This window comes from Acanthaster planci, linkage group LG09, assembly GCF_054643075.1.
Source record: "Acanthaster planci isolate LZ-2023a linkage group LG09, COTS_SCS, whole genome shotgun sequence".
Taxonomy (NCBI): Eukaryota; Metazoa; Echinodermata; class Asteroidea; order Valvatida; family Acanthasteridae; genus Acanthaster; species Acanthaster planci.
In genome coordinates this window covers 19258564-19272117 of record NC_141785.1, presented here as the reverse complement: position 1 = coordinate 19272117, position 13554 = coordinate 19258564, and the positions used below count along the sequence as shown (strand labels likewise).

General features: G+C 42.3%; 1 protein-coding gene across 7 annotated transcripts in view; it reads left to right on the top strand.

Moving 5' to 3' along the window:
- The first annotated feature begins 164 nt into the window (after positions 1–164).
- Positions 165–13554, top strand: part of LOC110976598 (TPR and ankyrin repeat-containing protein 1-like) — a 39364-nt gene continuing 25974 nt past the window's right edge. For 3 of the 7 annotated variants that reach the window (XM_087140789.1, XM_087140785.1, XM_087140790.1), the window contains exons 1-13: positions 165–271; positions 2398–2625; positions 2987–3093; positions 4235–4490; positions 5390–5560; positions 5739–6035; positions 6425–6559; positions 6700–7032; positions 7796–7981; positions 10659–10789; positions 10927–11119; positions 11616–11780; positions 12443–12645. In XM_087140789.1, the coding sequence (XP_086996915.1) occupies positions 2508–2625; positions 2987–3093; positions 4235–4490; positions 5390–5560; positions 5739–6035; positions 6425–6559; positions 6700–7032; positions 7796–7981; positions 10659–10789; positions 10927–11119; positions 11616–11780; positions 12443–12645 (2295 nt within the window). In that variant the 5' untranslated portion in view covers positions 165–271; positions 2398–2507. Of the gene's footprint in view, positions 272–541; positions 663–2397; positions 2626–2904; positions 3094–4234; positions 4491–5389; positions 5561–5738; positions 6036–6424; positions 6560–6699; positions 7033–7795; positions 7982–10658; positions 10790–10926; positions 11120–11615; positions 11781–12442; positions 12646–13554 lie in introns of those variants that run through there. The other 4 variants (XM_087140787.1, XM_087140788.1, XM_087140786.1 and 1 more) reach the window with 4 other exon arrangements.

Below are 13554 nucleotides of genomic sequence, written 5' to 3'. Positions count from 1 at the left end.
GTCTGGTATCCGCACTTCCCAATGTTAAACATATCAACTCGCGTTTGATTATTCACCCGTGCACCCACACGTAGACTGGGGCCGTTCGATTTCATCTCACGTGACCACTCTCCGAAAAAGGCTTCCAGGGCTATGGCTACATCCATTGTCTGGCCTCTCAACGGAGGGAAGACGTAGTCCTAGCTCCAGACAACAGATTCGGATTAAGCACGCATTGATGGATCGGAAGGGAAGGGGTTTCCCCTGTAGCTGCATAGTCATGGAGCCGGAGGTAAGAAATTTACATGAGCTAACAGTTTTGAAACGTACTATACTGTTTAGTGTTTGTAGTAGAAATTTTGCGCTACACTTGATAGGTGCTTCCTTCAATATTTCGACAAGAAGTACATCGCAACCTTGTCCTTCAAGGAGCGTTATATCAGTCACTAGGAAAAGTTACCACAGGACAGTTACTGAGCGATTACGCGCAAAGCCCAAGCATGATGCAATCAGAAATTTCCTGCCTGGGCACAGAGCTGAAGAACGGGTTGGGTGTTCCTTCTTCCATGTTGAGTGGCAGCAAGTCAATTTTTGCAAGTCCAAGTCAAGTCACAAGTCAACTTTTGCAAGTCTTAGCCAAGTCACAAACTTTGATTTAGACCAGTCGCAAGTCAAGTCACAAGGTATATGATCACAGATAAAGTCAAGTCACAAGTCAATTGTACAAGTCTTTTTGCCCAAGTACAAGTCAGTTAAGTTTTGCATTATTTTATCTAGCTGTAAATAAGTAAACAGGGTTGGGTATCACCTTAACAGGTGCAGTTGTAGAGCCACTTGAGTCTACAACTCTGATAAGTGGTGGTTAATTTTGGGGCAGGTCCGGATTTTATCCATTGGGGATCAGTGAGTATTCAACACATGATATATGAAAAGACTTAGTTTCTTAGTTTAAGAAACCCCAGCAATGGAGCAATTTTAGGATTGGAAAGAGTAGACCTAGGCCTATATGGACATCACTTCACACCCTGTGCTCGTCTGAAAAATGCTTAGTAACATTTGGTCCTTAAGCTTATTTTCTAAGTACATTTCAAATTTGACATTTTAGGATGTGTTATCACCTTCTGCCACTTAAGGGGAAAATGAGTGATGTCCATTAATTGAACTCTGTCTTACCAGTTATTGAAATTTTGTTTTGTAAATTTAAACTGACTGAACTTTTTTGTTATGACTGAACTTTTAAAGTTGAAACTGAAAGTTGACTAAAATCATTCATGGAATAGTATTTTGAAGAACACCACACATATGCACATCACTGCAGCTGCAGGAACACCGTCATTTGCAGATGAGTCAGATTGATTGTAGTAAAACGTACATCATGATGGAACGCTTCGTGCACATACTATAAATGGCATTTCCTCTTGAATTGGGAACAACTTCATGTGTTAATTATTTGGTCTTTTGTGATGATGTTTGAGGGGAAATAATCATTTATTTGCCATAGTTTTACTTTCCCCCATTGTGCTTATTAGATTTAATTTGTTTATTTTTTCAAATAAATTACCCAAAAGTAATGACAGGCTTCGTTATAAGTTCAATTGACTGGGGTACAAGAGAAATCTTAACCCTAACTCTCCTCAATCCTTCACCTGTTGGAGGATTGACTGAGGAGGGTTAGGGTTAATGTATAAGGTGCAGTTTTTGTAGATGCCATATTTTGATAACGCTTCCAATAGTTTGTAAAAGTCAATTGAAATTGTCATTCAGAGTTTGACATTCAACAAGGATTGTGAGCCCACAGTTATCATTTATTAGTTTTTTATCCAACCAGTTTATCAATTGTATTTAACCTTTACAGTAAAATTCAACTCTCTGTTAACAGTTTTCCCCAAATACTCAGTGGAAAAGCTTTTCAGTTGCGCATAACAGCAAAGGGAAAAAAGCTAACTTGACAAACAGTCGTTAATGATAAATTAACATCAGTGCATTTTTGTGTGTTTTTTCGTTAAGCGAGATACACGCAAGTAAACTTAGGTGTGCAAATATTTGTATGTGCAAACTTAGGGTACTCCGTGATTCTCATAGACCTACTCTATCCCATGCTTTGCTCTCCGTGTGAAGAACCCTGTCATTTTTAGGAAAATCATCTTTTTTCTCAGTAATATTTAATGATTGGTCATTGAGGAGAGTGCAAGATGACAAACTTTTCTCCTTTCTTCTCATAAGTAAAGGTACTGAATTTTTGCTTGACCTCTTCTTTGTGAAAAAGATCAAAATACTTGCATTATTTACAGACATTGTCAACAAATAATTCAGGCTTTTATTTATTTCCATAAAGGTTTTAAAAGTTGTTAGAAATGTAACATTTATGTATCCAGGGGCGCATATTTGTGGTATTAAATGTTTTCCTTTCATATAAAGAGAATTGGTGCTGATGATGAGTGCAATAGATTGAATGAACAGCACTGAAGAGACTTATTGAAGTCAGAATAAATGAAAGCTCAAGAAGAGAGAAAGCAGGAGACGGATAAATGAGAAAGCAAATGGCAGATCAGAAGCAGCAGGGGGAGGAGGTGATGAAATCAAAACAGCAGAGGGTGAGGGAGGAAGGGAGGAGGATGCAACAGCCACTTGACGGTGAGTGGAAAGGTGAATGTTCAAAACAAACAATGTGGCCGAAAACTAAAGACTAAGTTGCCTTTATTTACAAAAAAATCTTGTCACTCATGCCAAAGTTGTGCCATTCTTCAAACAGTACTTTGAGCTATAGATTTGACATTGAGTCAGTTGTAAGTCTGATATCGAGGCAAGTCGCAAGTGAGGTCTTAAGAAATGAGGCGAACAATGCCACTATTCTTTTGAATTACTCATGACTTGAGAAATAATGACTTGCAGCTGAGTATTGATTGACTTTGTAATTGTTCTTAGGTGGAGATTTAAATGCAGCTCAACTGTGATTAGATGATGACAGACTCAGAGTTTCTCTTCATCCCTTCTTTCTGAATGGTAGATGCAAATACCCCAAAAGAGGAGGACCGAAGTAAACAATGTGGGAGGAGTGCAATTGATACCGGTGTCTTTGATGATCTGGCATGGGAGGTCGAATGTACAGAACAGGTGTGTCTAGCATTGTCTCATGTCTCTGATTTTTACCTTGTGCTGTGGCCCTCAGAATCTAACATTACCAAAGGCAGATCCAGGATTTTCAGAAGGGGGGGCACAAATTTAACTTGGAGGGTCAAAGGTGAGCGTGCAATGCAATGCCCTTATTTAGCATGTAAATGCAATGGAAGTGATTGTAAATTCTTTGGTGTGCAGGCAGTTGGGGGGAGGCACACCTGGTTCACCCCTTACAAATGGTTATATGTATTCCATGCTCAAGTTCCCCAACCATAGCTACTAGAGAGAGAGAGAGAGATTGGGGTGCATGTGCTATGAATGTAAATCATTACCTTTTGGTGCTGAATTTCGTGCACATTCCAATGAAAGCCAGTCAGCCATTCTTGTACTTTTACAAACCAGTTCAGGAATGTGATATTACTGCTCTATGAAGGACACCTGCGCTAGGTAACAAAGTACTTCTCTTGTTCATACACATATGAGAGTTTTGGCAGTTGGCACATGGCCTGACACATGCTGGCGAGAATTATACGTAACATTGCACTCAAGTTTGAAGTCAGGATCCTTTTACAAAAATATTCGTACATTCAGGCATACGTTTTTCACCATGAACAGTTATATTCCTACCTACGACCAACGCATAGGCTCTTACATGACATGATTAGAAAAAGCCTAAGTGCTTCCATGCCACCTTTTGTATTATGTACTCATGGAACTCAAACAGGTCATTGGTAGAAATCTTTTGTATGAAATAGAAAAAAGGGCTGCTTCCATCAGCATGCATTCTTTACCAGATCATAAGAATCATTTGCACGGGATATGAACAGTACATACAAACTTCCAGGAAACAATGCCAACAATTGGTATCTTTCATAGCATGCCATCTTTTAAAAAAAAATTACAACTGCCTATCCAGTGTTATCAGGTGGGTGTGTGCGCAGTGCGCAAATGCTCTGTACATACGGGCGTTTTGAGCCAAATATATTCAAAATATGGTGGAGCTTATGTGCGTCACAGAAATTTGACGTCTCAAATGTAGATGCACGTGGCAGTCTGTAGGAATGTGTGACATTTGAGAGACCTACAAAAGAACCAAAAAAATCCTGACTAAAAACTAGCCTCATTACTTTTGTCCAAGGTTTGGAAGTTCCTCCTTGCAAATAAGCAAGTTCCTCACAACTTGAAGGAGATTGCCATCCGGAAGATTCAGACCTTAGCCAGTGGTGACTGGCGCAGTAATCTATGCAAGCCCTTGGAGGGCATACCCAAGCAATGTGACATCAAGCTGTACGAGGCCAAGTTGACCAAAGCGAGCCGGATATTGTGGGAGTTGGCCGTCGTGTTCTCTCGTCGGATCACCAACAGCTCTCAGTATGAGAAGCTGCTTGTGTCAGGTCAGTCTCTACAAGATCTTACCACAGCATTGCTTTTGATTTTACCAGTTTTATCGCCTGAAATGAAAACGGCATTTTTTTTTATTTGGCATGTGCTGTGAATTTACAAGTTATTTTGATGAAAAGTTCTTACCAACATTTTGAGTGATCCAAATGTCGCAACATATGCTGCAGCTGTTTACACAGATGCTTGTACCTGCACATGGCTAGGGCTTACATTTTTGATAAGACAACTCAAGTTTTTTGGTGTGACTTTGAAACTGTACTGCTTGAAGTCTCCAATGGTCCCAAACGACAAATTTAAACAAAACATTACAGAAATTAGAAGGATGAATCTTTAAAACAGTCTGAAAAACTTTTCAACCTGACATTTTGTCTTTATTCACTTATTGCTAATAATTATTCTTCATGAAAAGTGTACAGACTGCCAGGTACTTGTGTAGAGGGATGCCTTCTTGTGGTGCACTGCAATAGATGGCATGTCAGTGCTGATCTGTTGGTCATACACCGTTTTATGCATTGTTCCCACACACATGTATTACATCAGAATAGTTGTCCATCGCCAGGGGAGCCACCCTGCTTCATGCCCCCCTGGTCGTCCAAGACTTTGCCATCAGGACATCCTCAAGTGTGACTTACAAACTTTCCAAATCCAAGTTAACTCTTGATGAGAGGGAGTTGCATGGGACCGGGTACAATGGCACTCTGCTATCGGTCATCAAGGTCGGTCCACCTCTACGTGTATCAGTGGGTAAGAGAGTCGCTGTACAGCTGGACACCAGCCACACCATCGCAAGTGTCGACGGGATATAGGCCACTACTACCAGAGTCCATTCCCAACAGAAAAAGTTTTTGCTCTGGGCCTAGAATTCATTTTTAGATGCTTCCTCAATCTACAGATGCAGAACTCAATGGAGCTTACTACTCGGAGGTTATTCGCGTATGGGAGATAGTACTCGACCACTCAAAGGTCACTCATGCCATGGACAACATTGTACAGGCAGTGAAGCGTGGCAGGGAATGTAAAATCCACAAAACTCTGATTGGAGTGGGCAAAAGAAAGACAGCAGGTCAGAAACTCATGTATTTATCACCTTCAATGAAAACAGTAAATGTGAAACTGTTCATTCAAGCAGAATTGTTTTTGTTGAGCATCTTATTTGCATATGGGGGAGTGTTCCTCATGTACCACTCAAAGCGTTCCCGGTGTCAGATGAATATTTCTTCTCGTTCTGACTTGAATTCCAGGGGGTGTCAGAGACACCAACCTGCGCCTCCCTACTTGCTTCAGGGAGGTTCCCTCCTCTCAGGATAGGGATGGTGACAAGACTTCTCTGCAGTGGTATCCTCCTGCATTGCCAAATAAGGATGAGCACCAAATCATGAAGTTCTATTCCTTCACATCCATGCTGGTCAGTGCTGTGCTAAACGACAGTCATGTTGAGGTGGAGTTTCCTTTCCAAGTAACCGAGCTGGAGCATGGCATTATCAACCTACAGCCCAGGCCAACGTCCTCCATCTTGCTGCTGGGACGAAGTGGAACAGGTATAACAGAAACAGCTCCCTGACTGATATAGAGAAGAAAAACAAGGGAAATACAAAAAGGGCTGTCGTAAGATCATTGACAATCTATGGCTTTCAATATCAGAACAGAATTTCGTACACTGAGAATTAACTTCAACACTGGTCGTCCTGCTTGGCTAGTCCGAACATTCGATAAATCTGACCTACTTATCAAGACAATAGGAAGACTGGATGCTAGCAAAGGAGCATTCCGTTCTGTAGGACTGGTCTGATTTATTTTGGAATGTATCCATTCCCAAGCAGAAGTGTCTACCTTATTTGATATTCCTGTATTAAAAAACCTGAAACAAAACATAAGGTTTGCATCCTGGTTACTTCAAGTTATGACACTTAATTTGTTTGTGATATAGGTAAAACGACGTGCTGTCTCTATCGTATGTGGACAAAATTTGTCAAATACTGGCAGAAAGCGTCTGAAATTAAGGAACCATGGATTCCCAGGGATTGTGCATTCATGCATCTAGATGAAGCAGAAGGAGTCAAAGGTAACCACATCTGAAATAGTCTTTGAAAGAAAGAATAGATCGCTCGTGAATTATGGTACTTGCAGGTTCATTTCTTACTTCCACAAATGATAGAGATTTTTGTGGAATTGAGTTCTTTCCTTTGTTTTGTATACGTGTAGAAGCATCTGAATCCAGTGAGCTTGCCTCTCCACTAGGTTCCTCCGACTCCTCATACATTGATCACCTCCACCAGATCTTCATCACCAAGAACCAGAAGTTGCGCGATGCAGTGCAGCGAAGCTTCTGCAACATGGCCCGCGGCTGCCCGTTTGCCGCTGAGCCTGTGGCCCAGCTGAACAGGTCCATCCCTCCCCGCCTTCAGGATGCTCACCAGGCACAGTTCCCTTTGTTCCTGACCTCGCGCCAGTTCCTCCTGCTTCTCGATGCTTCACTGCCAAATCCTTACTTCCCACAAGGGGCAGACGGCTCACCAAGTGAGGGATCAAATGATGGTTGGTTGGAACCGTGTCAGAATTCACCAATTTCTTAATAAGATGGGCAGAGCAATTTGCATACTGGTGGTCTGCTGATTTTGCATTTCTCTAAATGGAGGGAAGCTGCAAATTATAATCCTGATTGAACCAGGTGAAACTGGTTTAAATACAAAAATCAGGTCTAAGACCAAAAGATGGCAAAGAAATTGTCAGTACTTTGTGTTTGCTGTCAGATGTTCTGTCTGCCCAGCTTTGAAAAGAGAAAAGAATTTAAAAACCGATTTTTTTTCATTGAGTAGAGAACATAAGTTGTATTGGGGTGTGTGCTTTAGCCATTTTGATATGAGGAAGTGAATGAAAGAATTTGTGGCAAAAATGGAAGCATCTCCCTTCAAACTTTGCAATAAAATGTAAGCAATTATATTAGCTGCCATCTTGGTTTTGGCCCAAATATTTTTTAGTTGGGAAACTCAAACAGTTGAAGGCACCAGGAACAATGTCAGTGTCATTTTTACTAACCCTATTAATTTCAACTCCCTTACTCATTTGGAATCCTCCAAAGATCAACATTAAACAGAAAACTGGTGACTTGTTTCTTGAATTGTAACTGTTAAGGAGAATCATATAGTAGTGGGCTTCACCTTACTAAATAAAATTCAATCCCCCAAATTCCTCTAAAATCTGGTAAAGTGAGGAGCATCTTTGAGGGTTGTGTCTGACAACTTCGCAGACTTTACTCCTGATTCCTAGTACATTTTTTTTTCTCCTCTATGTTCCATAGCTTGTACACCTGCAGGTCGACGGCATAGAAACCACAGAGGTCAAACAGTGGAGAGGTCTAAGTTTGCTCCAGGGAGTGAGGTCACCTACAAAGTCTTTGCCAATGAGCTGTGGCCACGTATCAATAAACAGAAGTTGAAGTGCCACCCGACATTGGTTTGGATGGAGATTACATCATTCATCAAGGGTGAATTCTCAGCCCACCCCCCCTCCATGAACAGAATTTTAACTTGGATTTCTGCATTACGATAAGTCCAGGTTTTGAGACATTGATTTGAATGTGCAAGTCATGAAGAAAGGTTTGAATTTCAACAGCGCAGACTTGGATGTTAGACTCCAGAACGCTGCTTGAACATTTTTGTAACATTTCTAGAATCTTAGCTTCAGATTTGTCTTCACCCTTCTCTTTGACTCTGGCTCCAACTTTCTTCCTTCTTTTGTCCGAGGACTCCAACTTTCTTCCTTGTTTTGTCCGGGGGACTCCAACTTTCTTCCTTGTTTTGTCCGGGGGACTCCAACTTTCCTCCTTGTTTTGTCCGGGGTCTCCAACTTTCCTCTTTGTTTTGTCCGGGGTCTCCAACTTTCTTCCTTGTTTTGTCCGGGGTCTCCAACTTTCCTCCTTGTTTTGTCCGCGGGACTCCAACTTTCCTCCTTGTTTTGTCCGGGGTCTCCAACTTTCCTCCTTGTTTTGTCCGGGGACTCCAACTTTCCTCCTTGTTTTGTCCGGGGTCTCCAACTTTCCTCCTTGTTTTGTCCGGGGTCTCCAACTTTCCTCCTTGTTTTGTCCGGGGTCTCCAACTTTCTTCCTTGTTTTGTCCGGGGTCTCCAACTTTCTTCCTTGTTTTGTCCGGGGTCTCCAACTTTCTTCCTTGTTTTGTCCGGGGTCTCCAACTTTCCTCCTTGTTTTGTCCGGGGTCTCCAACTTTCCTCCTTGTTTTGTCCGGGGGACTCCAACTTTCTTCCTTGTTTTGTCCGGGGGACTCCAACTTTCTTCCTTGTTTTGTCCGGGGTCTCCAACTTTCTTCCTTGTTTTGTCCGGGGACTCCAACTTTCCTCCTTGTTTTGTCCGGGGGACTCCAACTTTCTTCCTTGTTTTGTCCACAGGACTCCAACTTTCCTCCTTGTTTTGTCCGGGGGACTCCAACTTTCCTCCTTGTTTTGTCCGGGGACTCCAACTTTCTTCCTTGTTTTGTCCGGGGTCTCCAACTTTCTTCCTTGTTTTGTCCGGGGTCTCCAACTTTCTTCCTTGTTTTGTCCGGGGTCTCCAACTTTCCTCCTTGTTTTGTCCGGGGTCTCCAACTTTCCTCCTTGTTTTGTCCGGGGGACTCCATCTTTCTTCCTTGTTTTGTCCGGGGTCTCCAACTTTCTTCCTTGTTTTGTCCGGGGTCTCCAACTTTCTTCCTTGTTTTGTCCGGGGTCTCCAACTTTCTTCCTTGTTTTGTCCGGGGTCTCCAACTTTCCTCCTTGTTTTGTCCGCGGGACTCCAACTTTCCTCCTTGTTTTGTCCGGGGTCTCCAACTTTCCTCCTTGTTTTGTCCGGGGGACTCCATCTTTCTTCCTTGTTTTGTCCGGGGTCTCCAACTTTCTTCCTTGTTTTGTCCGGGGTCTCCAACTTTCCTCCTTGTTTTGTCCGGGGTCTCCAACTTTCCTCCTTGTTTTCTCCGGGGGACTCCAACTTTCTTCCTTGTTTTGTCCGGGGGACTCCAACTTTCTTCCTTGTTTTGTCCGGGGTCTCCAACTTTCTTCCTTGTTTTGTCCGGGGACTCCAACTTTCCTCCTTGTTTTGTCCACGGGACTCCAACTTTCCTCCTTGTTTTGTCCGCGGGACTCCAACTTTCCTCCTTGTTTTGTCCGGGGACTCCAACTTTCTTCCTTGTTTTGTCCGGGGTCTCCAACTTTCTTCCTTGTTTTGTCCGGGGTCTCCAACTTTCTTCCTTGTTTTGTCCGGGGTCTCCAACTTTCCTCCTTGTTTTGTCCGGGGTCTCCAACTTTCCTCCTTGTTTTGTCCGGGGGACTCCATCTTTCTTCCTTGTTTTGTCCGGGGTCTCCAACTTTCTTCCTTGTTTTGTCCGGGGTCTCCAACTTTCTTCCTTGTTTTGTCCGGGGTCTCCAACTTTCCTCCTTGTTTTGTCCGGGGTCTCCAACTTTCCTCCTTGTTTTGTCCGGGGTCTCCAACTTTCCTCCTTGTTTTGTCCGGGGGACTCCAACCTTCTTCCTTGTTTTGTCCGGGGGACTCCAACTTTCTTCCTTGTTTTGTCCGGGGTCTCCAACTTTCTTCCTTGTTTTGTCCGGGGACTCCAACTTTCCTCCTTGTTTTGTCCGGGGGACTCCAACTTTCTTCCTTGTTTTGTCCGGGGACTCCAACTTTCCTCCTTGTTTTGTCCGGGGGACTCCAACTTTCTTCCTTGTTTTGTCTGCGGGACTCCAACTTTCCTCCTTGTTTTGTCCGGGGGACTCCAACCTTCTTCCTTGTTTTGTCCGGGGACTCCAACTTTCCTCCTTGTTTTGTCCAGGGACTCCAACTTTCCTCCTTGTTTTGTCCGTGGGACTTCAACTTTCTTCCTTGTTTTGTCTGGGGGACTCCAACTTTCTTCCTTGTTTTGTCTGGGGACTCCAACCTTCTTCCTTCTTTTGTCTGGGGTCTCCAACTTTCTTCCTTCTTTTGTCCGGGGTCTCCAACTTTCTTCCTTCTTTTGTCCGGGGGACTCACTCCTGAACTTGTCTACAGTACTGGCTGCATGTGCTACTGCTTCCCATTTTCTAGTGTCACTGAGGAAAATGTTTAGTTATTCACTTTTTTCAAGTTATCACGATGTCTTTGGTATTTATTGAAGCCTTTATTTTTGTTTGTATTTCCAATGCAGGCTCCTTTGAGGCATTACAATCAGATCCTGGATATCTATCCCTTGAAGAGTACTTGGATCTTGGTAAAAAGATGGCACCAAACTTTACCACAGACAGGGAACAAATCTACAACATCTTCAAGTTGTACACGGTATCTATGGTTGTATTTTTCTTTTTTGTATAGCACCAATAATCTCATTTCTGTTGTTTTTATTCTGGCTGTAATGTTGTTTATTTGAAGACACCTTTTAAGGATTGGTTTGGTGTGTGGTCTGTTTCTTAACTCAGCGTGAGATCCAGCAGAAGAATCGCTTTGATGAAGGAGACCTTGTGTTCCATGTGTACCGTCGTTTGTGTGACGTCAAGACACTTGATTGGGCCATCCATGAGTTTTATGTAGACGAGACTCAAGACTTCACTCAGGCTGAGTTGGCTCTGCTGATACAGTGTTCCCAGGATCCAAATTCACTCTTCTTGACAGGTGAGTAATAAATTGTACTGGAGAAGTCAATGCTTTTAAGCTAAAAAACTATGACAACCATCAACTGAAAGGACAGATTTCCAGCTGTTCACATTTTCTTTCCTAGAATTGGCCAAATCCCACATTTGAATTTGGTACTAAATGACACATTCTGCAGCTCCACTGTCTGGCAATGTTAGCTTTAAAGTATTAACACTATGTCTATTAACCCTTACCCTCCTCAATCCTTCACCTGTTGGAGGACTGAGGAGTATTAAAATCCAAAATTGTGCAGCCTTCATCAGTACATAATTTGTATGCTCAATAGCCCCTTGCCCAGGTTTTCATGTGCTTCACAAATCACAAGGCAGTTGAAATAATGGACCACAATTTTTTTTTCAAATTGTTGTCAAATCATTGTGGGTTCACAAGGTCTGATCAGCGTCAACTTGATACCAACACACTTCTGGGTAGGCATGCCAAGCATTCAACGGTTCACTTTGTTCTGGTTTTATAGGAGATACTGCCCAGTGCATCATGCGAGGAGTAGCCTTCCGATTCAAAGATCTAAAATCACTCTTCCATTATGCTAACAAGTCTGCCAAGGCTCTCGGCAAGCCCACGGCTGCGACTGTCCCCAAGAAAGTCTACCATCTCACAATCAACTACAGGTCTCACTCTGGTAAGTCGTATCTGCCGAGCTATGTATTGAACGAGTTATGAATCAACGTTATTATAACACAGCTCAACAATTGTGTAGATATAGAGGAACAAATTCTTTGGAATTTTTGTATTTCTGCAAATGTTTCAGTTTCACTCTTGTCAACCCTGTTTACTGCTATTGACTGTTGATAAGTTTGGTTGGAAAGATTATGAAATGGTACTATAATTATTTTGGAGAGCATTTAAACGATCTTTAAATTATCTGATTTAAGATTAAAAAGATGAACAAGACTTCTTGCCCTGTAAAAAATTTCTATTCCTTTTAAATTGTTTAATGAATAATTAACTTTTTAAATCGTTGTGAGATTTATGATGCTTTTCATTTGAACCTGCTTGAGACAAGCCTCGATAGTGTAATTTTTCTCATTTAAAACAAAAGACAAAATTTCCCTTCCTTTTCATGAATTTTTGCATTCGAATATTCAAAATCAAAAAATATTATTCAACAATTAATCGAATATTCAGATATTCGGCACAGCCCTAATCACCATGACAGTATGTGATAATGGTGTCAAACATCAAATAAGTTCCTTAAATATTCCGAAAACTCTGACTGGTGCCTTGAATCATTGGAAAGAAGTTTTGGGTCTCACCTTTCATATGTTGCCTTATTCCATGCAGGAATTCTGAACTTGGCTGCTGCTGTTTTGGAACTGATGAGCCACTTTTTCCCCTTGTCTTTTGATCGTCTGGTGCCTGACCAAGGATTGTTTGCCGGCCCACTTCCTGTGATTCTGGGGTCCAGCAATGTCCGTGATCTTCCATCGCTGCTGAGGAAACGTGAGGATGACGAGACATCTGAGATTGAGTTCGGTGCTGACCAGGTGAGTGTTTACAAAGCTAAAAAAACGATTACAATGAGATGCTCTGTCACGAACTCTTGTTGTGTTGGTGGTGATGTCCAGGGTTTGTGGAAACCTAGCTGTGTTTTAATGCACCCTATGGAGAACCGTTCATTGGTGGCCAAGAGGACTGTACCCTGGTTAAATAAATGAAAATTGACATAAAACAAACTTGTTGGATGTTTTGATTCAGCACTTCGTATTGCAGCTGTGGGACAGTGAAAGACAAACAAAGGGAAATCATTCGTAGGAAAGTTCAATGTCCGGGATGGAGGAGTTGTGGCTACTGATTAAGATTCAGAATCAGTCTGCAAATCCTGTCAGATACCGCCCTCACAACATTTTCACTCATAAGGATGGAATGGGACCTTACTAGTGTGATATGTGCTCTCAGCGGCTGAGAAAATCTTGAGCACAAATCTTTGTCCATCATCAACCCTAATTGTAAATCATGACCCTGTCTCTATATTTAAACTGAAATCATAGAGTTGTTTTGATTCAAGACATTTTCCAGGGAATAATCTGATCTGAGCAGCTGAAACTTGAGAATGAAACTCTCCTTTGCACATCCACTAACAATGTCATATGTCACGTGATGTTTATGTACACGAATGTGGAAATTTTAAATTGTAATAAAATTTGATCTCCATGATGATCGTCATCATCATCTTTGGTCTAAAGGCCATTGTCCAATGTGTTCGTGGTTGGCCTGGTTTCTTGCTCTGGCTTTCCTCCGCTCTTCTCTGTCCACTGCATCCCCGCGTTGACACCAAGAAGTTGCCTGTCATATGACACGGAGCTCTGCCACGTCTTGTGAGGTCGACCAGCCGGTGTGGGGCCCACCCACAACTACTTCGGTACACTTCTGCACCCAGTTGGCATCGTCCATCC